General features: G+C 44.2%; 1 protein-coding gene across 6 annotated transcripts in view; it reads right to left on the minus strand.

Annotated features, from left to right (window-relative positions):
* EBF2 (EBF transcription factor 2) overlaps positions 1–27,592 on the minus strand; it is a 213,828-nt gene that overhangs the window by 23,726 nt on the left and 162,510 nt on the right. For 3 of the 6 annotated variants that reach the window (XM_038746491.1, XM_038746493.1, XM_038746489.1), the window contains 4 exons: positions 27,115–27,196; positions 9,875–9,992; positions 8,190–8,320; positions 7,906–8,032 (listed from right to left, as the gene is read on the minus strand). In XM_038746491.1, the coding sequence (XP_038602419.1) occupies positions 7,906–8,032; positions 8,190–8,320; positions 9,875–9,992; positions 27,115–27,196 (458 nt within the window). Of the gene's footprint in view, positions 1–7,905; positions 8,033–8,189; positions 8,341–9,864; positions 9,993–27,114; positions 27,197–27,592 lie in introns of all 6 variants that reach the window. The other 3 variants (XM_038746492.1, XM_038746490.1, XM_038746488.1) reach the window with 1 other exon arrangement.

The raw sequence follows: 27,592 nt of genomic DNA on the forward strand, positions 1-27,592 counted from the left end.
AGAATGAGGGCATGGAAATAAAGGGAATCCCAATTGAAACCGTTTAATTTGGCCAGGTGTTAGGGTCCTGCCTAAAGGTTGGGTGGGGAGGGTGAAACCCCTGAAGCCCCACCTCGCCCTCTAAGGGGAGCAGCTGGAGCAGGTGATGATGAGTCCGGGGGGCCTGAGGGATACCTACCTACACCACCCGAAAATGTGGGGACTTTAGCCTGGGAGCTCTAGGTGGAACAGGCACTGAATCCAATTTGATTATCCTGAATCTACTCCAGCACTTAGTACAGTGTTTGGCACATAGGAAGTGTTTAACTCTTACCTCAATCACTATTATTATTAGAGGGTCTGGTTTTTCCTCTGGAGACTTTCTTTAAGGTACAATTCTCCTGTTGTTTTATGTGATAGATATCATTTTAGAGGCTCATCATCATTTCAGAGCAACCTGATATTTGTGTAAAAAGAAATTAGAGGATTGGATGTTCTATGGATTTCAACTAATGCTTTTCATCAGTCCAGGAAGTTAAGGCTGCCATGACTTAGAAATCACAGACCCGCCAACCCAGATCCCTGTCCCAAAAAGGTAGGTTTTATGGTGTGACCAGACAACACTTGATAATGTTACTGGGCCTGGCCTTTGAGTGGCCTTCAGCAGTCCTCAGAGGGCATCCTGCGAAGGTGGGTGAGGGCAGGAGCACTCCTGCCTGCACATGGGGAAATTGAGGCAGGCAATGAGATGGTCAGTGTCTAGGCCAAGGTCCCACAGCGAAGTCACAGTTCAGGCTGTTGGGGTGAAACTAAGAGAGTTTTAAGTTGGCTGTAGCACGTGGTTGTTCCCAGGGAGAAGACGTACAGAGGGGAAGTTGCCTTTAAATCGTGTGGAGGCTAAGCAAAACAAATGGCATTAGGTAAAGTGCCTCAGAGTCATGTGACCAGATCTTGGAATTGGCTTGGGCCAGTACCAAATCTGGCTAACTAGATCAAGTTCCATATTTCAGGGCCTATCCAGAACTTGGCATGAAGGCCACCTACAACCTCACTCTGGGAGTCTCTGACATTTGTGTTGTGATTGGCTGTTGCCAATGTTGCTCCTCCAATCGCATTACACCTACACTGCTTCTAGAAGCATGCTAGGGGTCAGTCATCATGACAAAAATCATTGCAGAGGTCCCTAGCCTGAATTATTCAGGCATGTTCATTGACAGTTGGATTGTTATGATTGGACTGTTCTTTGATTAAGAGGGGAGCAGCAGACCCTAACCCCTGTTCAGGGCTTTTAGTCACAGCCCCTCAGTGGTGGCTAACATAGTAACCGGATTTGTGGTCTCCTCACTCTTCCAAATTGAGGACATTCCCATAAACTGGCTATCGTGTTAGAGAGGTGTTTGCTAACATTTAGCAGAATCAGCAGAGGTAGTACAGTATAACTCGGTGGACTCAATTCCACCTCAGAAGCTAAAAGGTTCTGAGTTCTAGTCCTGTTGATGCAGTAATAATAATGATGATGACATTTATTAAGTGCTTACTATGTGCAAAGCACTGTTCTAAGCGCTGGGGAGGATACAAGGTGATCAGGTTGTCCCATGTGAGGCTCACAGTCTTCATTCCCATTTTACAGATGAGGTAACTGAGGCACAGAGAAGTCAAGTGACTTGTCCAAGGTCACACAGCTGACAATTGGCAGAGTAGGGATTTGAACCCATGACCTCTGACTCCCAAACCCAGGCTCTTTCCACTGAGCCACACTGCTTCTCCTGCATGCAATCCACTGATGCAGTTTGTAACCTTGCACCCTCTTGGTTTTACTTCTTCAGACCTCGTTTTTCTCAGCTGTTAAATGGACCTATGGCAGTGACCCCTTTCCCAAGTCCACTGTGAAACATGACCACCATAAAAAATTTTGAAGGGCCTTGTAAATAGTGCTAAAGAAAAGCTCCATTTCTTTAAAACGTGTCCATTATATGTTTCCATGGGGAAAGCTCATGAATAGAAACCTAAGGGGCTACATGATGGAAAGAGCCATCAGTGCCTTCTTCAGAGACCCAATGTGCAAGATTGTACTCTCGTTAATGAGACTGCATGGATACATAAATACTAACCTTTCACTTCCTTAAGCAGCAGTAAACTGCTCCCTATAAAACCTTGCTGTGAGAAAAACAGACCTGTGATGTCACAAGTGCGAAGAAAACATATTATTTTTGGAGCCTGGATGTTGTTTTTGCGACTCTTGGCAGCAGCAACCTCAGGGAATTGACTTCTCAATGCTGCCTAATTACACCAGGTAAGAGCAACCTAGTGGGGCCAGACCCATTAAGGTGGGGCCTCCCAGGCTACGGGGATTGGAGCCTTTCAGATAAAGGAGCGGAGTGGGAGTGGCTTTTGATCCCGGGCTCTTCCTGAAACACTTCTTTGAAAGAACAACACTAATCTGGCCCACACAGTGGCTGTGCCTCCAATTCTTCAGGACTCCTTTATCTCTCACGTGCAGAACGTGTTTGTTTTGGCCGGTTGTTGGCCTTGTCCGCTAAAAATAATTCCATACCCCCACTGCTCCACAGTGCTCGGCATGCGAGGAGCCCTGCCCTGTCTCTCTTGCTACCGACTCCTCTCTCAGGCCCTCCCTGCTTCCTGGAGCTCCCTTCCCCACTTCAAATCTAACAGACCAGCACGCTCTCCATCTTCAGAAGCCTCCTGAAATTACTTCTCCTCCAGGAAGCCTTCCCTGATGGACCTCTCATCCCCTCACCATTCTCCTTCCCTCAGGAAACACAGCCAGACCCGTCAGTTCTATTTATCTGCCAAGCCAGGGTGGCTCACAGCAGCCTGTGCTAAGATTCTGCTCAGATTTCAGAGCAGTCAACTCTGGTGTCTCCGGGGGCTCTTCAGTCTTCAGCCGTTGGATAGAGACACCCTCTTGTCCAGCAATTAGTGCACACAGTAAGCTCTCAATAAATATGATTGATTGATTGTCAGATGAGTGCTCACTCGGTGGGTCTGGTGGGGACCATCAGCTGGTTTCACGTGGGGCTCAGGACCCCCACCCTAGGTGTCAGCTTCCCATTACATCCATCCTGAGCTCCAGCTGTCTGATCCAGCCCTCATTTCCCCTCCCCACCCTCCCTTCTGCAGCAATGAGGCACTCGGCAGTGCCCCCCGTAGCACTTTGATACACTCTCTCCAGGTCCACAGTACTTATATAAATATTTTTATACTCTACTATTTCCCCTATCTGTAATTTATTTTAATGTCTGTCTCTCCTTACAGACTGTTAGCTCCCTAGGGAGAGGCAGGGATGGTGTCTATCAGCTCTATTTTTTGTATTTTTCCAATTGTAGTACAGTGCTCTGCACATAGTAAGCACTCAGTAAATACCATTCACTGATCGACTGATTGATCCAGCAACCTCCTTGACTACAAAGCTGCATGGCCTAGTGGATGGAGCACGAGCCTGGGAGTCAGGAGGACCAGGTTTCTAATCCCGGCTCCACCACTTGTCTCCTGTGTGACCTTGGGAAAGTCATTTAAATTCTTTGGGCCTCAGTTACCTCATCTGTAAACTGGGGATTAACAGTATGAGCCCCATGTGGGCCAGGGACTGTGTCCTACCTGATTAACTTGTATCTATGCCAGAGTTTACAACAGTGCTTGGCACATAGTAAGTGCTTGACAAGTACAATAATGATAATAATAGTAATTATAATTATTATAAAATGGTGATTAAGACTGTGAGCCTCATGTAGGACAGGGACTGTGCCCAACCCAAATTGCTTGTATCCACCCCAGCGCTTAGTACAGTGCCTGGCCCATGGTAAGCCCTTAACAAGTACCATCATCAGGCATTGTCTAGTCCTTCCAATCTCCTGAGCCACCTATATAACCCTGCTGGGGCATTTTTCTTTCTGTTTTCCTTCCTGATTTGGCAGCTATATGGCACCATTTCTAGAGATGAAGGGGCCCGGAGGGGCCCACCACCAACCTCCCATCATGTTCCGCCTCCCTGCATCCTCTACCCCCACATGTCTCACAACAGGCTCCTCCCTCACATGTCCAAATCTCTTTTTGGCCTTTCCTTAACTGTGCACAGAAGCACCATGGTCTAGTGGAAAGAGCAAGAGCCTGGGACCCAGGAGACCTGGGTTCTAATCCCGACTCCATCACTTGCCTACTGTGTTGCCTTGGGCAAGTTCCTTAGGTTTCCTCATTTGTAAAATGGGGATTAAACACCTGTTCTCCCTCCCTATTAGACTGTGAGCCCCACGTGAGACAGGGACTGCGCCCAACCCGATTATCTTCTATCTATACCAGTGTTTAGTACCATGCTTGGAATATAGGAAGTGCTTAAAAATACCAGTTAGTATAAACCAGTACAAATAGGTTCTGAGCCAGAGTCAGATCCTCCTTTCTTCCCCAGGACTTTGGGAATGTCCTTCAAAATGGTACCAAAATTCAACCTTTATGATCTTTTTCTGGTCCAATCTTACGGACTGGTTTTGAAGCAAGACAGAAGGGCTTAAGGATCACTTTAAATAATAGCAAATTCCAAATTATAATATCAGCTCTGTCACTCATCTACCAAATGGCCTTCAGTCAATCTCTTCACCTAGTAGTGCCTCAGTTTCCCAATTCATAAAATGGGAATATGAATTTTTAAAAAAACTTCAAAGGACCATAAGAGATATTTTAGTTCAGGCAGATAGGCCCCTAAACTATATCACATATTGTGGCTCTGGATTCTAATCCCATCTCTGCCATTTGCCTGCTGTACCCTGCTTGCTTGGGTAAATCACTTATCTGCTCTATGACTCAGTTCCCTCTTCTGCATAGTGGGGATTCTATACCTGTTTTCCCACTTACTTAGAATGTTAGCCCCATGTGGAACCTAATGATCATGTACCTACCCCAGCACTTAGTACAGTGCTCGGCAGTACTTTATTAAGTAAGCGCTTAAAAACCCCACAATTATCATTATCATTATTACCCTATCAATTAATCATTCCATCAATCAGTGGTACTTAGTGAATGCTTACTGTGCAGAGCACTATACTAAGTGCTTGGGAAGGTACAATAAAATAGAGTTGGTAGACACATTCCCTGCCCACAACAAGCTTCTGTCTGGAGATGAGTTAACAGTCTGGAGGCTTCACTTCTCTGTGCCTCAGTTTCCTCATCTGTAAATTGGGAATTAAATCCTACTCCCTCCTACTTAGACCGTGAGCCCCACGTGGGACAAAGACTGTGTCCAACTTGATTATCTTGTATCTACCCGAGTGCTTAGAACTATTCTTGACTTATAGTAAGTGCTTAACAAGTATAGTAATAATAATAATAATAACTATTAGTATTCAAAGATGGGCACTGAACAGTCTGAATATCAAATTTGCTCCACAAACTCCAATTGTGTCCTCCCTGGATTCTCTCACATCTACTACACTGCCATTGTTAGGAGAGGAGGTTCCCACAGAGAGAGAAAGGGAGAGGAGTTTATACAAATGTTAAAGATAAGAACTTCTCAATAAAAAATAAAACACACTAGGGGTAAGTTGACATAACCAAAATCAGGTTCCAAAAGCAATTCCAATGAAACAAAAAGAATGCAATAAGCTGTAATGAAGGAAATAATTCTGAATGAGTCAGGATAAACTCTGTTTTCCCTAGTCACAGGGCACCAAACTTCTTGGCACCTTTCTTTATGAAAAATAAAATCCCAGCTCCTTCCAAGAGTTTGGACTGCCCTTCCCAAGCAGGAGCAGCAGCTGGAAGCAGAGCAGTAGTCCTGGGTACACATGGAGGAAGGGGAGACCCAAAACTTTCCCTGGAAAATGCAGACCACGATGGTGACATTCTGCAATGGCCCTGTAGAGCACATGTCGAGTTGTATCTGTGCACTGCAAGGCTGGGCTCTGTCACAGTGCCATTGTGAGGGACCAACAAACCCTTTTCCCTTCACCCTAACTGCAAAAAGCACTTATTCCCCCTCCCAGAACACCCCTCCTTCCCACCTCACCAAATTCCCCTCCTCCAAAAACCATTTAAAATGTCATCTCCTACAGGAGCTCTCTCCTACTTCGTATCTGACAGAACAGAACTTTCCGCATCTTCAAAGCCCTTCAAAATCACATCGTGTCCAAGAGGCCTTCCCTGAATAACCCCTCATTTCTCCTATTCACCCTCCCTTCTGCATCACCTATAAACTTGGGTCTGTGCCCCTCAGGCATTTTGATACTCACCACCATTGCCCATCCACCCCAGTTCCGCAGTACTTTGTGTACATAGCTTTGTTCTCTTTCGCTTCCCTGATCTGAAATTTACTTTAATGTCTGTCTTCCCCACCAAACAGACCATATGCTCCTTGAAGGCAGGGATTGTGTCTTACAAACGCTATTTTATTGCACTCTCTCAAGCTCTTGGTACAGTGCCTGGCACATAGTAAGTGTTTAACAAATTCCAATTTAAAAAAAAAAAAAACACCACTTGATTGATTGAGGCGTTCTCTGGCCAATTCTCCTATCTTTCTCACCAGGCCTTTCCTCAGACATTTTAGCATTCTTGTCCACTTTTCTGTTGGATCATTCATTAGTGATTTTATTTTTCTACCTGTTTATCCTTTATTTCTTCTCTCAAATTCTACTACAGAGTGTTTGGTTTTGTCTGCCTGCCTGCCTTCCCCATGGGAAGGTAAATTCCTCACAGGCAGCAATTATGCCTTGTACTTCTCTTTTGTCCCCTAAGTGCCTAGTACAGTGTTCTGGACACAGTAGACATTTAATGTAGCATTCCATATACAGTAGACACTTGGTTCAGTGCTCTGCATACAGGAGATACTCGATAAAACCTACTGATAACTAAAAGGATGAAAGAACCTGTCTCTGGATATTACTGCCAAAGAACTGGGCTCTTTTTCCTAGGAATTAATAATAATAATAATAAAGGCATTTATTAAGCACTTACTATGTGCAAAGCACTTTTTTAAGCGCTGATCAGGTTGTCCCATGGGGGGCTCAAAGTCTAAAATGATTCAATCAAATCAACCAATTGATAGTATTTATTGAGCTCCTACTGTGACAGAGCACTATACTAAACTCTAGGGAGAATGCAATAGAGTTTGGTAGTCGCTATCCCTGCCCTTAAGGAATTTACAATTTAGTAGATGAGACAGATGCTAAAATAAATTACAGACAGGAGTAAGAGAGCAAAAGATATAGACATAAGGGTTACAGTGGGCCTGGGGGTGGGAAGGATTGTCAAAGTGCAAGTTGAATTAGTTTATACAGCCCAGCCAAATACAAGTCTAAGAACATTTCTCCTCCTTAGCACATTATTTCTCTTCAGGTACTTTATGGTTGTTAATTAGATCGCCCAGTATCATTCCCATTGCATGAATAGGGAAACTGAAGTAAATTCATTGTCGTACTTATTGAGTGCTTACTATGTGCAGAGCACTGTACTAGGTGCTTGGGAGAGTACAATATAACAATGAACAGAGACATTCCCAGCCCACAATAAGCTTATAGTCTAGAGGGGAAGACAGACACTTATGGGAATAAATAAATTACAGATCTGGACATAAGTGCTCTGGGGCTGGGAAGTGGGGTGAATAAAAGGAGCAAGTCAGGGTGACATAGAAGGGAATGCGTGAAGAGGAAAAGAGAGCTTAGCTAGGGAAGGCCCCTTGGAGGAGTTGTGCCTTCAATGAGGCTTTGAAGGCATAAAGAGTAAATGCCTTCCCTCACATCACACAGTAAGTGTTCAGGAATGGGGAACCATCTCCACATCAGCATTCCAGACCATACTTCTCCCCTACTGGGGGAGAGACTGGGAAGATGACCCAGAGTATAAAAAAGGATAAGGATCATACCTAATGGTAAAGGTGAAGCTGAACTCGGCTTGCGTCCTACTTTAGAAGTGTTCACCTACCTGTATAGATAAACCTTCCAGGAGCCCCTTTGCAGAACTGCTTGGACTTATAGGATAATGTCACTTCCACCACACCAGGGATGTGTCGTGGGGGAGTCTGCACTCGGATAGCATGAGGAGTTATCAGCTGAAGGGTAAGCAAGAAGGACACACGGTCGTTATGGAAAGTTCTCAAGCCACCCCTCTCCCCACCCCACCCCCACATCCAAACCAACCCCGACCTCCTGGTTCTGGTTCAGGTGCCACCCAAACCTTTACGCCTCTTTCCACCCATACGTGCCTACCTCACTCCACACGAGCATGGTCCCAAACACAACCTGAAGGCCGTCAAAGAAGTTATCTCCTATAATGATGACCATGGCTCCTCCTGTAGTCCACCCTTCACTTGGGCTGATGGCTTTGATGCACGGTGTGGCTGAGGAGACAGAAGACGCCCTCTGGGCATTCTGTGCCAGGGGAACTCGGGGCTTAGGGGATCCTGTAAGTCATCAGCCCTGAAGACTGGTTGCTACCCCAGAATCAAGAAATGGGCTGTGTTGGCCTGGCCATGGTGACCGAATTGGTTATTCGTTATCAGCCTTTCAGTGCTGTGACATTAAACCCTAGTAGGCTGGCAAGAAGGAAGGAAAAGTGAAACCCTGAACTGATGGTGCAATGGGTGTTTTGAAAAACTCTCTGTTTTCATTAGCGAATTTTTTATAAGCGTAAAAAAATGTCCATCTAAGATTTCCAGGCAGGGAGGAAGGGCTGGTGGGGGAGAGAAGAAGACAGAGAGCTTGAGAAAGAGCGGGAGAGAGGGTCATGGTATGAATGAATCTACCACAGGCTGGGTCATTTGGAGGCTTTTTTTTTCCCTTCCAAAAGACAATTTCTAATAATTTTCCAAAGTTTGCAGGTTAAATTTTCTTTTCCTCTTCCATATGTTTGAGGCCTCTGGACTTTACATCCCATCAGGAACCCAATATGGTTTCCAGGCCACAAGCAAAGTCAATCCATCACCCCATTTCCAATGTTGACAGGGCCAAAGGTGGAGGAGAACTTTGGCAGGGCTCCAAAAACATGAGCCTACTTTGAGCAGCCAGTCAATCACATCCAATCAGTCAAGGAGAAACTGGACGGGTTCCTCTCTCGGTACACTGGGAATTTCTTCTCCCGTTTCAATGCCCGCTGGGGGAGAATTAACACCACTCCAAATTCTTTACTGATTCAATCATTTTCTTCCAGTTCATTAATTCTTCTCTAGGCCGATACAGGGCACGTTTGCAAAAGGGGCAGCAAAACACCGTAATGAAATAATAACCTGGCTTGTCCGTTCAATGAACATCTTAATATCTTGGTGCTTTTGCTGGCCGATTGAGCTGGGAAGAGAAGAACTGGATGGGATTGACTTAAGTTTGTCAGTCATCCCAACCGATGCATTTCATTTTTTTGGACAACTTGAAGCTTAACAGTTACAGGTATTTGTAATTGCTTAAACGTGCTCAGAAAACTAAACTACCCAGAGCTGACCGTGATTTCTCCTTGCCCAAGCAAACAAAAATCAATTAGTGTCAGTTTCATTCTGCACATTGTTATGTTTTTCCCGCAATTTGTTTAAGGGAACAACTGACACTTATTCATACATGCCTGGCACTGTAGCGTTCCTGTTTAACTAAGATGTCATATTACTCAATTTGCCTGAAAAGCCAGGCTGGCAAAAAAAAAAAAAAATGAAGACCGTGTTGGATGGAAGAAACGGCAAGCTTCTGGGGTGAGGGTTTGCATTTGTGGATTTGTGATTGTGCAAATGCACACTAGCTTTAGTGTTTACACCTTCTTAAATGCACATGGCCTGGTGAACTCCACATCCCCTGCAACCTCCCCCATCCCCCCTTCTTTGGCTCTCCCCCATATCCAGAGAAGTAAAGGTGGAATTCAAGGAAGGAAGCATATGGAGAGCACATACTTGCCCTTCTTTACTGGCCATTACCTTCAGATGGATCGAGTCTTCTCGCTCGCCTCCCGTGTTTAGAATTGTTGTGAACAAACATGTTGTCAGAAACAGCCAACACGTGTCCATCCACGTTCACCGTGGTGGACAGCACAACCTATATGTGAAGAAAAAAGAAGATTAGGGCAGAAAGCCTGGCTTAGTGGAAAGAGCACAGGACTGGGAGTCAGGAGAGCTGAATTCGAGTACCACTCCATCACCAATCTACCGTGTGATCTTGAGCAAATCACAACATCTCTGGGCCTCAGTTTCCTCATCTGTAAAATGGGGATAAGATAGATTGTGAGCTCTATGTGGGGCAGGGGCTGTGTTTGATTCATAACCTTATACCTATCCCAGGGCTCAGCACATAGTAAGTGCTTAATAAATGCTATCATCCTTATTCTCACTACTTCAAGCATGCAATCCAGAGTTCAATTTTTCATTTAAATTCCACGGAGCTTCAGTTCTAACTCTGGGGATATTTTAATGCTCTTTGCCTCTCTGTGGGGTATTAATCTCATTTAGTCTGTAAACTCTTCCTCTAGACTGTAAGCTCTCTGTGGGCAGAGAACGTCTACCGACTCTATTGGATCGTACTCTTCCAAATGCTTAGCGCGGTGCTCTGCACAGACAGTAAGCACTCAGTAAATATCACTGATTGATTTCATCCAGGCAGCACTGGCTGATGTGATATGTGGCCCTCCGCCTGTCTCGCCCAGCCTCGGTTTAAGCCACACTCACACAGCCAGGTGAAGACGCAGAACTCCAACAGGCTATTTCCAGGCACACACTCCTGCACCCAAGTTACTTGCACTTTCCGGCCACCAGGGGGTAGCATTTTCATCAGCAGTACCGTTCTGGGCCAGAAGAGAGCAGTAGTGAGGCTGTGCTTTGGTCCTGAGCCCTCGTTTGGAACAACTGAGGCCGTGCCCGGTTCAAAAGCGAAATTCTGAATCTGAACACTTCAAAGTGAAACACGGTTGTCAAGTGGGTTAGAAGACTGGAGACCCCTGTTCTATTGGCTTCACTTCTCATTTGTGGTGGCTTGAGAAGCAGCATGGCTCAGTGGAAAGAGCACGGGCTTTGGAGTCAGAGGTCATGGGTTCAAATCCCGGCTCCTCCAATTGTCAGCTGTGTGACCTTGGGCAGGTCACATAACTTCTCTGGGCCTCGGTTACCTCATCTGTAAAATGAGGATTAAGACTGTGAGCCCCCCGTGGGACAACCTGATCACCTTGTAACCTCCCCAGTGCTTAGAACAGTGTTTTGCACATAGTAAGCGCTTAATAAATGCCATTATTATTCTTATTATTAGTGGATAGAGCACAGTCCTGGGAGTCAGAAGGTCAGGGGTTCTAATTCTGGTTCTGCCACATGTCTGCTGGGTGACCTAGGGCAAGTAACTTCATTTATCTGAGCCTCAGTTATCTCATCTGTAAAATGGGAGTTGAGACTGTGATCCCAAATGGGACAGGGACTTGTGTCCAACCCGATTTGCTTATATCCACCCCAGGACTTAGAACAGTGCCCGGTACAGGGTAAGTGCTTAACAAATACTACATTTATTATTATTATTATCATCATTGTTATTATTATCTCTATGTCCCAGTGTACTTTTCTGTCAAATGAAACTCCTGTGGGAGGGGAACATGTTTACTAATTCTGTTATATTGAACTCTCCCAAGTGCTTAGTACAGTACTCTGCACACAGTTAAGTGTTCAATAAATATGATTGACTGATTAATAAGACCACCAATTCCTAACCACCCCCCTCGCTCTAGCTCCCGAAGACATAGTGTGTGTTCCTTTAGAGAAGACTTGCAGATATGAGCCAAAAATCTACCAGCCCAAGAAAATATCTTCAGAATTTCCCTCCAAGCATAGCAGAGAGAAAAACTAATGAAATCTGCATTCCTTATTCATCCTCAACACACTTGGACCCCAGGCATACAAGTGAGTGTCTATCTGCACAATTATTTTCAAGTACTTTGAGATTCTTGGGTGCAATATAAATGTGAGCATTCTAAAAATAAATATAAAAGTATTCTTTAAATGAATGTGACTCCGCCTTGATGACATAAGGGTAAATTTGAAGGTCATTTTCATTTGTGTTGGTCCTTGCTATTGAGAAAATGTCTTTCAGTATGATGGTGTAAGAATCCAAAGGAGCATTCTTTTGAGCACTAATTCTGTAGTTCAATTGTTTACATGTTAATACTCTGATTTTAGATTAAAAGCACCTCAAAAAACATAGAAAATGTGAACATTTGCCTTATCTCGATAAGCTCAGTGGAGGACACAGCCCTATCAGAGCGAGTTCAATAAAATACAAGAGCTCATTAGAGCTGAAGGAAAATACATTCCTTCGAGCCAAAAAGTAACTAACCCAAAAAGATAAATGTGAAGTTTTAAGTGGATCACCACTGCACACTTTAAACCTCCAAAAGTCTTTTGAAATAATAGGCTTACATTTCAACGAGAAAAATAAGAAGAATATATGCCATGTTACGGACTTTGAGAATGAATTTTCAAAGATGCGATTGTCACGCTCTGAAGGAAAAAAAATGAGGGAGGGCTTCAGACTTTAGTTGTTGATAAACTGTACTCAGCACACTTAAGGGAAACCTGGCTCTGTTGGAGGATTATGTGGATGTAAAGAATGTTCTTGCGGAGGCCACTTTAATTCATTCCACAAGGTTCTTGTCATACTGTACACTAATGCTTCTCATGCATTCCTGTCCTGAAATGTGGGCTTTTCACGTGCCAACTGGTTTCATCATCTTCCATTTGGGTGGAGTGAGTCTCGGTTCCAAAGTGAACATTTCCCGAATGACATACCCTGACAGTTCTGATGCACTTCATTATTTTCTATTAACAATGGAAATAAATTTTAATCTCTCACTGGCTAGGATAGCCCTTCTAAGGCAGCAGGGGAATTAACCTGAATTATTTCAGTGCCTGAAATATTTATGACAAGACTTTAAATCACATCCAAATGTAAATCAATATATACCCGGATTTATACTCTTCTAGGTCTATTTTTGATAATCTGAATATCTCAGAACGGAAGCAGTGGAACCAACCAGTTGAGCTTGAGTGGAAAATCATTCGCAACACACGCACGGAGACCGCATAGAGAACGCTGTCATGGCTAGCCTCTTTGCTGTCCTGCCATCAGGCAAGTTTTATATTATTGAGGTGAGGAGATCTTAAATACATTCAAAGCTTCCCATTTAACTCCGCTCCACACCTTCTGATTAGCGATGACAACAATGAAATTGTTTGGTTCAGAAAGAGTGAAAAACTCTCCATGTTTTAAGACTTAAGGAAGTGAAATGTGCATTCCAACGGCCTCGCAGCTCACAGGCCTGCCCCTTGCACAAGCCAACTACTTTCCCCCAGTGAGTATTTCCTGGGTCATGGAGACTGACCCTTCCCATCTGGAATCAATCAGTCAACTCCTGACAACTTCCTGAAACACCTCACTCCATTTCCTGTTCTCTCCCCCTTCTCTCTTTCCCCCTGGTTTGCTTCACTCTTCAAAACTGCAGGCCACAGCAGCTTAATGTTAGAGGGTCAGACACAGTTAGACTCCAAAACACTACACAAGAACACCTTTGACCTTCAAAAATCTTTACATCTTAGCTAAACAAATCAAGGTCAACATTTCTTACCATTACCTTGTTAACTATTTATAGGCCTCTTTGCCAATGCTTTTCTCATCTCACATCCATCAATACCACTTGTTCTCCAAAGATCATAAAATATGACTTTCCTTGAGCAAAGTGAATGTGGTGCCAGTTGGGGATGCCTAGTGATTGATGTGACCCTCAGGCAGTCTCCAAAACTGGCAAAGCCTCCATGAAGAAGAATGAGCCACCTCCCATGGCTGCAAATGTCTGTCATTTCTTCATCAAGAAGCAGTGTTGCCTAGTGGAAAGAGCACGGGGCTTAGAGTCAGAGAACCTGGATTCTAATCTTGGTTCTGCCATTTGTCTCCTGCTGGGAGCTTGGGCAAGTCATTTCAGCTCTCTGAGCCTCAGTTTCCACAACTGTAAAATGTGGATACCTGTTCTCCCTCCTCCTTGAACTGCCAACCCCATGTGGGACAGGGAAGGTGCCCAACTTGATGATCTTGTATCTACTCCAGCACTTAATACAGTGCTTGACACATAGTAAGCACTTACCAAATACTACAATTACTATTATTAAATTACCATACAATAATGATAATCCTTGTGCCATCTCTAGGAGCACATATTGGCTTTCCTCCATGGCATCTCTGGTGGCTCTGCCTAACAGGATGCCAATGAATGGTCCAGTTGATGATTGTTTGGGTGGCCCAGACACACAGTTCCTTTTATAGGTGCTAATGACTTTGACTGATACCGTTATCAATCTGAGTTTTTTAATGGTATTTATTATGCACTTACTATGTGTCAAACACTGTTCTTAACTCTGGGGAAGGTACAAATTAATTAGGTCAGAGACAGTCCCCGTCCTGCATGGGGCTCACAGTCTTGGTAGGAGAGAAAACAGGTATCCACATTTTACAGTTGAGGAAACCGAGGCCCAGAGAAGTTTAGTGACTTGCCCCAGGTCCCACAGCAAGTGATTGGCAGAGGTGGAATTAGAACCCAGGTCCTTCTGACTCCCAAGTCCGTGCTCTATCTACTAGGTCATGCTGCTTCTACATCATTGATTTTGACTCAGTCACTCAATCTGTGGTATTTATTGAGTGCTTACTGTGTGCAGAGCAATCTACTAAACACTTGGGACAGTACAACACGATAGAGTTGGAAGGCACGATCCCTACCCACAAACAGCTTAGTCAGTCAGTCAGTCAATTGTATCTATTGAGCACTTACTGTGAGTAGAGCACTATACTAAGTGCTTGGAAGAATACAATGCAACAATATAACAGACATATTACCTGCCCACAGTGAACTTACAGTCTAGAGGGGAAGAGGTTGGACTGCCTCAAACCAAGCCAGCATGGTAGCTGGATTCCTGAGCACTGTAATCCAAAGAGAATCCAACCCAGACACAGCCAGTTTCTGAAGCACGCCCACAAGACAGTAGGCCTCCTGCTGCTTGTTCTCCTACATATCTGAAAGCAGGCTTCAAGAATTAAGAGTGGCATCCACTCTGCCCAGTCTGGGTCAGAACTCCTTCTGCTTCAATCAATCAGTCAATCAATCAATCATATTTATTGAATGCTTACTGTGAGCAGAGCACTCTCCTAAGCATTTGGAAGAGCACAACAAAACAGAATCAGTAGACACGTTCCTACCCACAACAAATTTAAGGTCCAGAGGAGAAAGAAAAGGACAATTCCATTCACTCTGGATTTTTGGCTTGTTTTGTCTACTGACTCTATTGTGTTGTGCTCTCCCAAGTGCTTAGTATAGTGCTTGGCACACAATAAGTGCTCAAAGAATACCACTGACTGCTTGATGTCTTGCACTGGGGCAAAAGGAGCCATCAATCAATCAATCAATCAATCAACGGCATTTATTGAGCGCTTACTATGAGCAGAGCACTATATTGAGCACTTGGGAGAGTACACTACAAAAGGGTTGGTAGACACATTCCCTGCCCACACCGAGTTTACAATCTAGAGACCTGAAAGCACTAGCTGGGTAATCTTGACTTCCACCTCCTCAAGCTGGCCTAGCCTTAGCCATCTACATAGAATGGCTGTATTTTTCTCCATGTATTTCTTACTGTGCCTTTGAATCTCCACCTCTCTGACAACTCTGCTCTGGCTCATTCAGATCACACAAATCCATGATCTCGTCAGCACCCCTCCACCCTCCGAACCATGACCCTAACTGCCCAGCCTCGCCTCTCCCAGCGCTCCCACCCACGGATTACTGGAAAGATCCAAAGTTTCATACCAGAAAAGGCAGAAAGGGAGAAAGTCAGAATAAGAAATGTGCAGAATGGTTACCTCTTCTGCTTTGAAGAGGATGACAATCCCAACATATACCCTGGAGGGGAATTACATCGTTTGGAACCCACCCCAAATAGAAAAGAACTTTGACTTGGAAAACCCACCAGATTCTACCTTGGGACGCCAGCCACTCTTACTCCCCTAGCCTACTGTTCCCTAGACCCAATATAGTGCCAGTGGGTGTCATCTGTGACCTCCAAACAGCTGAGTACCCCCAAACACCCACTTCTGTTGGTGCATACCCCAAACATGATGAAAATGGTCTCTGAAAATTCCTGTTACATTGCCAAACATAGAAAAAAATTCTTTATGACATTTTACATCTGGAAATGCTATTAAATTCATGATGTGCTTTTCCTTTATAACTGAGCAGTTACCGTACATGTTATTTCAGCTTTTCCAAAGAATAACTGTTATGTGGGCTTTTATTTTCCACCTGTGGAAGGAGGAAGAGAGCATGGAGTGTTCTGAAGAGAGGCAAATCTCGCCTGAGAAAGATGGTCAAACAAGTGCTCAGAAGACAAAGAGCCAGTCTCATGAAGACATGGTATGCCAGGTTGAGCTGAGGCCAGGACTAGGGCCTCAGGAAAAGTTCTACTCCATAAGCCAGGATCTTGAGGATGGCCTGAGGACATTAATTCACTTAGAATAGCTCTTCGCACAAGGCAGTCTGGCCTCCTGGAAAACAGCCTGCGACTGGGGAGTCAAGCATCAGGAGACATGGATTTGAGTACTAGCTCTGCCATTGGGCTACTCTGAGAATTTGGGCAAATCAATTAACCTCTCTGGACTTCAGTTTCCTCATCTGTAAAAGGAAAATAAGATAAACTAGGGGTCCCATGTGGGACAGGGACTGTTTCTGATCTCACAACTTTCAATTTACCTCATTCTCAGAATTTAATAAATGTTATTATATTATTATCATTATTGTTATCATTATTAATTAAAGGGATTGCCTAGGAGACTCACCCCACCAGTTTCCCACCATCCTAAAAGGCACATACCCTTGGTATTTACTGTCTTTCTCAGTCTTTCTGTGGGACTCAGATGCCGTCTTCCGTTTCTGCCAAGTGCCGTGTCAGGACTAAACGGAAGAATAGTACTTTGCCAGTTGTGAGCTTACAAATATCAAGGTACCTTCTTAATTAGGTGTCTCTATTGGGGGCCTCTGACCTAGCTTGGCTTTCATTTGAGCCAGTGGCTCCAATCCACCAAATTATACTATCTCATCTGGAGAATGCCTCCTAATCAGTCAATCAATCGATTGTATTTACTGAGTGCTTACAGTGCAGAGCACTGAACTAAGGACTTGACAGAGTACAGAGTTGGTAGACATGTTCCCTGCCCACAAGGAGCTTACAGTCTAGAGGGGGAGAGAGACATTAAAATGAATTAAGTGCTGCGGCGTTGAAAATGGAGCGAATATCAAGTACTTAGAGGGTACCTAATATCAACTGATATCACTGTTTATTGTTGTACTTTCCCAAGCGCTTAGTACAGTGTTCTGCACAAGTGATCAATAAATATGAATGAATGAATTAATGAATCAGCTGGATATCCAATGGCAGACATCCTATTGTCAGCAGGAATGGAAAGGCACCAGGAGTGGGGTGTGCCTGCCCTGAAACAGCTAGGGAATCAGGGCAACCTTCCTAGAGCTGCCAGGCTATTAGCCCTTGGAACTCTTCCTGGGGCTGCTGTGATGCCATTGGTCCTCAGAACTCTTCCTACAGTTACGAGACTGCTAGTCCTCAGAACTTTATATAGAGTTGCAAGGCCATTGGTCCTTAGAAATCCACAAAGAATATGGGTAGTCAAAAATGGGGTTTGGTCTTGGATTTTAACCCATGCGGTACTTGACTAAAAACAGTTTATGACTCAGAGTGGTTCTTTCCTAACCTTAGAAAATGTGTGCACTTCTCTACCTGGACTTCAGAATATGCTGTCATCTCTGTTTCTCTTCATATTGGGGGTACAGGATGATTTTGGATGTTTGGTCCCCACACAAATGAGAGGAAAAGTTTGAACTGATTTTTTTAGATCTGTTCTACATGCTTGGAACATCAGACTGTGTGGGAGATCCACAGACATTGAGAGGTTTTCTACCTCCAAATAGATAATTATTATTTCTTAACTTGAAATATCTGGTTTGTTTTACCAGTAGATAATGGACTAGCCTGTTGGTCGGAAAGGCCGAAAGTCAAGTGATTTTCATTATGTGTTTTAAAACTCCTGCTCAGTAGCATAGCAGATTTCAAATGGAGGATGAGATCACAAAGCAGCTGGCGTTGCTCTCAAACTGAAAGATTTGAGCTGAAGAAACCCACAGGCAGCTGGAGTTGGATTGGATTTTTACCATTTGGAGTTAATTTAAACTCTAGTTTCCCTCTTAAACTGGTGTGAGAGAAACATTCAACATTTTTTTTTACTTAAGAAAAATAGAGGGTGATGCCACGCATGTTTTATACAATAGCTTTTAGGAGTTGGAAAATAAGGCAGAGAGAGAGAACTGCTTCCTTTGAAGGGTGAGTGAAACAGAGCTCATTCCGAAGATGGAATCTCTGTGCTCTTTGACCCTGAATCATAGCCTAGTGGAAAGAGCATAGGCCTGGGAGTCAGAAGGATCTGGGTTCTAATTCCAGTTCTACCACTTGTCTGCTGTGTGACCTTGGACAATTCACTTCATTTCTCTGTGCCTCAGTTCTCTCATCTGTAAAACAGGGATTAAGACTGTGAACCCTATGTCAGTCAGTCAGTCAGTCAATTGTGTTTATTGAGTGCTAACCGTGTGCAGAACACCATTCAGCACGGGCTTTGGAGTCAGGGGTCAGGGGTTCAAATCCCGACTCTGCCACTTGTCAGCTGTGTGACTTTGGGCAAGTCACTTAACTTCTCTGTGCCTCAGTTACCTCATCTGTAAAATGGGGATTAAGACTGTGAGCTCCACTTGGGACAACCTGATCACCTTGTAACCTTCCCAGCTCCTAGAAAAGTGCTTTGCACATAGTAAGTGCTTAATAAATGCCATTATTATTATTATTATTATGAGAGCTTGGAAAAGTACAATATAACAATGTAACAGACACATTCCTTGACCACAACACATTTACAGTGTGGGGGGAAGACAGTCATTAATAGAAATAAATAAATTACAGATAAATAAATAAATAAATTACAGTGGGGCTGGGAGGGGACATGAATAAAGGGGACAAATCAGGTTGAAGCAGAAGGGAATTGAAGAAAAGGAAAAGAGGACTTACTCATGGAAGGCCTCTTGAAGGAGATGTGCCTACAGTTAGGCTTTGAAGGCCAGGGAGAGTAATTGTCAGTTATGAGGAGGAAGGGTGTTCCAGGCCAGAGGCAGGATGTGAGCAAAGGTCGGCAGTGAGAAAGGTGAGATCGAGGTACAGCAAGAAGGTTAGCCTCAGAGGAATGAAGTGTGTGGGCTGGGTTGTAGTAGAGAGTAGTGAGGTGAGGTAGGAGGGAGCAAGCTGATTGAGTGCTTTAAAGTCAATGGTGAGGAGTTTTTGTTTGATGTGGAGGTGAATAGGCAACCACTGGAGGTTCTTGAGGAGTGGGGAAACATGGCCTGAACATTTTTGTAGAAAAATGGTCCTGGCAGCAAAGTGAAGTATGGACTGGAGTGGGAGAGACTGGCAGCTGGGAGGTCAGCAAGAAGGTTGATACTGTAATCAAGGCGGGATAGGATAAGTGATTGAATTAACATGGTAGAAGTTTGGGTGGAGAGGAAACAGTGGATTTTAGTGATGTTGTGAAGGTCAAACCGACAGGATTTAGTGATGGTTTGAAAGAAAGCAGTCAAGGATAATGCCAAGATTATGGGCTTGTGAGACAGAAAGGATGGTGGTGCTGTCTACAGTGATGGGAAAGTCAGGGGGAGGACAGAGTTCCTTCCTCTCCTTCTGGCCTGAGGTAGTCTTTCATGCTAATCTGAAAACATCTGAATCACCTCTCACTGCCCTTCAGCCCAAGCTCCGCTTTGTAGCAGCCGCAACAGTAGTAATCCTGCTACTCCTTTGACTAGTAATCTAGTACCAACGCTCTTATAGTGTACTCTCCCAAGGGCTCTGCACACAGTAAGTGTTCAATAAATACCACTGATGGACCAATTGGTTGATAGTAGGAGTAGAGATAGCATTTACTAAGCACCCAATGGGCACAATGAACTGCACAAAACACTTGGGAAGTACGAAACAACATCCTTCTTTTAGAAATATCATCTTGAAATAGGATTCATAACCACCAGCCTCTGCACTGCCACACACCTTGCAAAGATGATTTTTCCCCTCTCTGAATTTCCAGACCTTTCTCATGTTTACACCATTCCAGTCTGTAGCATTTAGGTTCCAAGTCATCAGGCCAATGATCATGTCTACTTATCTACTCTATCCAGTTCCTAACCACAGTTTTAAATAAATCCAGGATGATTTTGTGACAGCCCGGGGCCCTGTGCCACCTTAGGAGGCAGTGAACTGGAGGTGAGGTTAAAAGGTTTCCCTCAGTCACTATTGTTCCAGGCAGCAGCAAAGGAATATGTAAATTGGGATTCTGGGGGATAGAAGGCTCCTTCATGAGGAAGCTGGAAGAGATGTTAGTTGCATGCCCAATAAAGAGTCACTCTCCATGTACTTTGGAGTATGACTTCTTTTCTTTGAAGAACCATCAGCAAGGTGTGTGTGTGTGTGTGTGTGTGTGTGTTTGTGTGTGTGTGTGTATGCTGAGAAGCCAGTTATCCCTGATGTCACTCATCACATTGGATTCAGAATTTGAATTAGAAAACCTTAAGTGTGCCCCAATGGCCCTTAGAGTTCAATTAGACAGGAGCTTCTCTTGGTCTTCCTTCCCTAACCAGCTAGTTGCTCTGTTCCCTCTCAAAAGTGATTAAAGTGATGGGGAGAGTGGTTCTTCAGGGCATCAGTTCACACATTGTTAACATTTTGGGGGCCATCAAATTCCAGACTCCATACCAAATATCACTTCCATTATTTATAACCATACAATTTTCTTTAAATTTGGTCCCTTGAGATGGAGGATGTTAGATGGAGAACCCAAACATTCCATCAGATTAAAGCTAGGTAGCTAAATGTTGACTTCAGAATTTCTGACAAAAAAACCGCACATTCCAGTAGGCTCTAAAAGGTGGTTTTCCTTTGTAATTTTTAAATCAGACCTAAGTTAATCTCCCTGCTTATAGCAATGCCTCCATTGGTTAGAGAAATTTAACTCTTACTAGGCTGGTTGCAACTAATGAGAGTGAGAACTTCTTGTTGGGTAGGGACTGTATCATTTTTATTAACATCCTCTTCTTTTTTTAATGGCATTTGCTAAGCACTTACGATGTACTGGGCATTCATTCATTCATTAGTATTTATTGAGCACTTACTGTGTGCAGAGCACTGGACTAAGCGCTTGGAAAGTACAAATCGGCAACATATAGAGCTGGTCCCTACCCAACAATGGGCTCACAGTCTAGAGGGGGAGACAGACAACAAAACAAAACAAGTAGACAGGTGTCAATACATCAGAATAGATAAGTAGAATTATGGCTATATACATATCATTAATAAAATAAATAGAGTAATAAATATGTACAAATATACACAAGTCCTGTGGGGAGGGGAAGGGAGTAGGGGAGAGGGAGGGAGCGGGGGCAATGGGAAAGGGAGGAGGAGCAGAGGAAAAGGAGGGGCTCAGTCTGGGAAGGCCTCCTGGAGGAGGTAAGCACTCAGTAGGGCTTTAAAGGGGGAAAAAGAGCCAGTTTGGTGGATGTGTGGAGGGAGGGCATTCCAGGCCAGGGGTAGGAAGTGGGCCAGGGGGTCGACAGCAGGACAGGCAAGAGGAAGTACAGTGAGGAGGCTAGCAACAGAGGAGCAGAGTGTGCAGGCTGGGCTGTAGAAGGAGAGAGGGGAGGTGAGGTAGGAGGAGGCAAGGTGATGGAGAGCTCTGAAGCTGATAGTGAGGAGTTTTAGCTTCATGCAAAGGATGATAGGCAACAACTGGAGATTTTTGAGGAGGGGAGTGACATGCCCAGAGAATTTCTGTACGAAGATACTCTGGGAGGCAGAGTGAAGAATAGACTGAAGAGTAGAGAGACAGGAGGATGGGAGATCAGAAAGGAGGCTGATACAGTAATCCAGTTGGGATGGGACTGATGACTTGACACCTGTCCACATGTTTTGTTTCGTTTTATTTTGTTTTGTTGTCTGTCTCCCACTTCTAGACTGTGAGCCCGTTGTTGGGTAGGGACCGTCTCTATACGTTGCCAACTTGTACTTCCCAAGCACTTAGTACAGTGCTCTGCACACAGTAAGTGCTCAATAAGTAGCGTGGTTTATTGGGAAGCAGCGTGGCTCAGTGGAAAGAGCCCGGGCTTTGGAGTCAGAGGTCATGGGTTCAAATCCTGGCTCCGCCACTTGTCAGCTGTGTGACTTTGGGCAAGTCACTTCACTTCTCTGGGCCTCAGTTCCCTCATCTGTAAAATGGGGATTAAGACTGTGAGCCCCCCGTGGGACAACTTGATCACCTTGTAACCTCCCCAGCGCTTAGAACAGTGCTTTGCACACAGTAAGCGCTTAATAAATGCCGTCAAAAATAAATAAATAAATATGATTGAATGAATGAATGAATGAATGAGAGATTGGACCAATCAATCAATCAATCATATTTATTGAGCGCTTACTGTGTGCAGAGCACTGTACTAAGCACTGGGAAGTACAAGTTGGCAACATATAGAGACAGTCCCTACCCAACAGTGGGCTCACAGTCTAGAAGGACCAACAAGGCAGTGATTTGGATGGAGAAGAAAGGCCAGATCTTGGCGATGTTATGAAGGTGAGACTAGCAGGTTTTGGTAATGGATTGGATGTGTGGGGTGAATGAGAGAGAGGAGTCAAGGATGACACCAACGTTGTGGGCTTGTGAGACAGAAAGGATGGTAGTGCCGTCCACAGTGATGGGAAAGTCAGGGAGAGGACAGAGTTTGGGAGAGAAGGTAAGGAGCTCAGTCTTGGACATGTTGAGCTTTAGGTGGCAGGCGGACATCCGGGTGGAGACGTCCTGAAGGCAGTAGGAGATACAAGCCTGGAGGGAGGGAGAGAGAACTGAGGAGGAGATGTAGATTTGTGTGTCATCTGTGTAGAGATGATAGTTGAAGCCGTGGGAGCGAATGAGTTCACCGAGGGAGCGAGTATAGATGGAGAACAGAAGGGGACCAAGAACTGCCCCTTGAGGAACCTCTATGGTAAGGGGATGGGAGGGGGAGAAGGAGCCCACGAAGGAGACTGAGAATGTACGGCCAGAGAGATAAGAGGAGAACCTGGAGAGGATGGAGTCCATGAAGCCAAGGTTGGATAATGTGTTGAGGAGAAGGGGATGGTCCACAGTGTCAAAGGCAGCTGAGAGGTCGAGAAGGATTAGGATAGAGTAGGAGCCATTGGATTTGGCAAGAAGAAGGTCATTGGTGACCTTTGAGAAGCAGTTTCGGTGGAGTGTGGAGGACGGAAACTAAGCTCTGGGGTAGATACAAGCTCACCAGGTTGGTCACAGTCGATGTCCCACATGGGGCTCCCAGCATTAATCCCCATATTACAGATGAGGTAATTGAGGCACAGAGAAGTGAAGTGACTTTCCAAGGTCACCCAGCAGACAACTGGCGGAGCTGGGATTAGAACTCAGGTCCTTCTGATTCCCAGGCCCGTGATCTATCTGCTAGTCCACGCTTCTTCTATCTTAGGTGCCTAGTACTGTGCTCAAGACATAGTAGGTGCTCAGGAAACAACTCCTGTACCAATGATGCTTGTGACACCTGGCCTGAACGTTCTTCAAGAACATGGACCCTCTTTTACAATCATTGTCCTCTCCCAAGCACCCAGTACAGAGTTCTGTAGACAGTAGGAGCTCATTAAATGCTAATGAACAATCAAACTAATGCACTAGTTTACTTTGATTTATGGGGAATTTCATTGAACCTGATTTTCCTTACAGGAGTCAAATAAATAAGGAAAGCTGCACATCAACTACTTTCCTTAGCTATTTTTCCTGAATATGACAGTCATGAGATCAATAAACATCCATTTACATCCTCTGCCCCTAGTAGGCCAAGTCAAACACTATTTCATCTCGGTTAAAACACACTTGTCATTCCAGGATTGGCAGCTGTCCCTTTTAAAGCCATCAAGGGCCTGGACCAGCAAAAGACTCTATTAACACAATGTCAGTCTTCGCCCTCCCTGCCTATCTGGCACCTTTCCCTCACTTGCCCCCAGTTCCTGGAGCTCTTAACTTGGTAACCACTGTTCACGTAAGTCTAAGTGAAATTAACATCTAACATATGGCTGGGTGGTGAAGGCCCATTTAGTACCTGAATGACAATGTCAAAAGTTTGAATACTTTATCAAAAAATGAACAAAGTCTATTCATGCTTTTAAAATAAGCAGGGGTACCCAAATTCTTTTCATCCTCTGTTTGCAATAAAAATCTGTGTTTCTGTTTGGGCCTGATAACACCCCGAGCATCATTAAAGCTAAATCTAAGCCTTGTGGCAGGTTGTTCTCCGGCTGGGCTCAGGCACTCTGGTTCCCTCCAAGCCACTAGGAAACAAGTCGAGGGTTATCCATTTTGGGGTCAGAGTGTCACCAAGCAAGAGCACACACTTAGTCACCAAACTGTTAGGAATTGGTGAACTCTTTCCCTTACTTACAAGACATCTACTGAGGATGTTACATTCCCTCTATTGGGGGAAAACTGCAGGTCGGATACATTTTATTGGTTACTCAGGGTCACCGGGGAGTTCAGAGACTCACTGTGGACAAGAATCCAGCATTTGTCAACAGGCAGCATTAGTGCAGCCTTGCAAAGAGCCATTTGCCTACTTGCCTAAGACAAACTGTAAGTGGATGGAATGGAATGCTGATGTGCCAGATCTTATTTGTCCTTGTACAAGTTTGTGTTCATTTGCTACAAAACTGGATTCTTGGATTCTTTATTTGGTCCCATTCATTGGCTTCCAGATCCTATTTGCCTAGCTGACAAGGCAATGGATGGGATCTCTTGTCCTATCACCTAGGCAAACTCTTGACCCCGATCGAGTTGTGCTGATTCTACCCCTGCGGTGCTCATGGAGAAGAATTTTGTGACTGATGCACAGTAAGTCTCATTGAAACACTCACATTTCTTGCCAGGAGTTCAGAGTCAAGACCCTCAGACCCTAATCAGTGCCTCAGAGAACAGATAGATGAAGAGTAGTCCAACTGTTCGTAGTCAATCAAGATACTGATGATCAATGGCCATTATTATTAGTAGTAGTAATAGTAATAATGATATTTGTTAAACTCTTACTGTGTGTCAGGCATGGTACTAAGCACTAGGGTGGATACAGCAAATAGTGCAAGACACAGTCCCTGTCCCACATGAGGCTCACAGTCTCAATCCTCATTTTACAGATGAGGTAATTGAGGCACGGATAAGTGAAGTGACTTGCCCAAGATCACACAGCAGACAAGTGGCAGAGCTGGAATTGTTTCCCTCTCTTCCACTTGCCTAATTTACTGCTCAGTGCCTCAGTTTCCTCATCTGTACAATGGGGATTAAATACCCTTTCTCCCTATCCCTTAGGCTGTGAGTCTCATGTGGGATGGGGACTGTGTCTGATCTGATTATCATGTATCTGGCCCATGCTAAGTACAAGGCTTGGCCCATAATAAGCGCTCTGTTGTACTCTCCCAAGAGCTTAGTACAGTGCTTTTTACACAGTAAGTGCTCAAAAATGTCAATGGTTGAATGATTAATAATTCCACAATAGTAATCAATTTATATTATTATAATTATGATGGATTATCATTATTGGACCAGAGATGGGGCCCAAGAGCCAGTGCTCTATCCACTAGGCCATGTTACTTCTCTAATCATTATAATAACAAATAACAGAATTATTATGATTAGAGAAGCAGAATGACCTAGTGGCAGAAAGTGCCAGGCCTGGGAGTCAGAAAGCCATCAGTTCTAATTCAGGCTCTGCCATTTTTCTGCTATGTGACATGTCCAAGGTCACTTCTCTGTGACTCAGTTACCTCATCTGGAAAATGGGGATTAAGACCGTGAGCCTCAAATGGAAGAGGGGCTTTGTCCAATCCATTTACCTTGTTTCTACCCCAGCTCTTAGTACAGTGCCTGTCACATAGTAAGTGTTTAGCAAATACCACCATTATTATTATTAGGACAGCTCTTTCAGCTTCCAGCTCTGCCAGAGAGCCTATAAGCAGGGCAGAGGGCAAAGGGGGAGATGGCTAGGAAAAGCTGTTTTGTTTTTCTGGGTTTCAGTTTTCCTATCTGTAGAATGGAAGCAAGAGAGAGGCTAGTTTGGAGTTAGGGGAGATTAACTGGTCAAGCAGGATTGAACATGAGCCGTATCTCAGGTGGGAGGAGCTCCCAAGTGCAAGTTGATTATCAAAACTCTACAGGGTTCAGGTAGGTGAGCCTAATGTCAAGAAACCAAATGTCAGAGAGGAAATTTGATTAATTGAATACAGCACCTAAAAAGATTAGGGAAAGGGAATTTATTGGGTTTCCTCTCCTGTGAACTGCATTTCCAACCTGACACACTTCACCTCGCTCTGTGTTTTTTATTAGCTCGTATTCTCAATACATCAGTGTGGAGGGTGATGAAACCAGTGGCAGATTAAACTCCCAAGCAGCTGGGTCACAGTCTCATGGGTCTTGTTGCCACGCTGAGATCTTAAAGTGACCATGACTATTTTGGTTGTTGGTTTCAGAAAGACTCCAGAAGAAGCCACGGAATAGTGAACATCCAGAGAGGTGAAGGGAAACGGGGGAAGAGAGAGAGAGAGAGAAAAAGGGAAGAAGAGAGAGAGACAGACAGAGAGGGAGAATGGAGAGGGAGGGTGCTATTTGCAGAAGGCATAGCGATTTACTTTGAAAATTCCGAGGTTGCTGAATATCAAGAACATATGATTCCTGCTGTGGGCAGCTGTATGTGTGAATGGTAGCCTGAGGGGCTCAAATCAAATATCCACCACTGGTTGGTACATCATCTCCCTGTGGGATTCAGCAGAGGAGGCAGAAGGCTTAAACACTACAAATGAAGAAAACTTTAACACTCTCTGATATGGCTTCTCATTTACTGTCATCTCTTTTATTGCTCACATTGTAGATGGGAAGAAAAAGAGAGAGACAGAGAAAGAGAGGGAGAGGAGAGAATGCAAGTGGGATGATTTACTTAACAGAAAGTCCCCTAGCTCCTTACCTGAAAACGTCGCATATCTCTTGGGTTTCCTGCTGTTTTCAAACAATTCTGATTGCACTTGAGAAAAAATTTTAAAAAGAATCTGTGAAGAGAAAGGGATACATTACCTATTTAAATGAACAGTTTCTATTGCCTATTTACACAATATAACACAGTGATGTAAATGATATATAATAATGTATCCTATGTAAATACTATGTATTTTTGCACTCTGTTCAATTAGCTATTTTGCTGGTGCTCTGATTACATTTCAGACTTGGTGAATTTCAGGTGATTTTCACATAGTGGGAGTGCACTACTGATCTTTGGACTTTTTTTGTTTGTTTTTTAATCAACAGTCACACACTATTATCTCCCTGGATAAAGCAAGGGATAGTCTAATGAAACCAAAGTTGCAGTTAGTAGATTTGACACTGCCTCCTGGTAAACAATCTATCTGGAATGGTCTCTCCCCAGCAAAAGTGACCCTTGCCAAGCC

Source organism: Tachyglossus aculeatus, chromosome 5, assembly GCF_015852505.1.
Source record: "Tachyglossus aculeatus isolate mTacAcu1 chromosome 5, mTacAcu1.pri, whole genome shotgun sequence".
In the NCBI taxonomy this organism is placed as follows: Eukaryota; Metazoa; Chordata; class Mammalia; order Monotremata; family Tachyglossidae; genus Tachyglossus; species Tachyglossus aculeatus.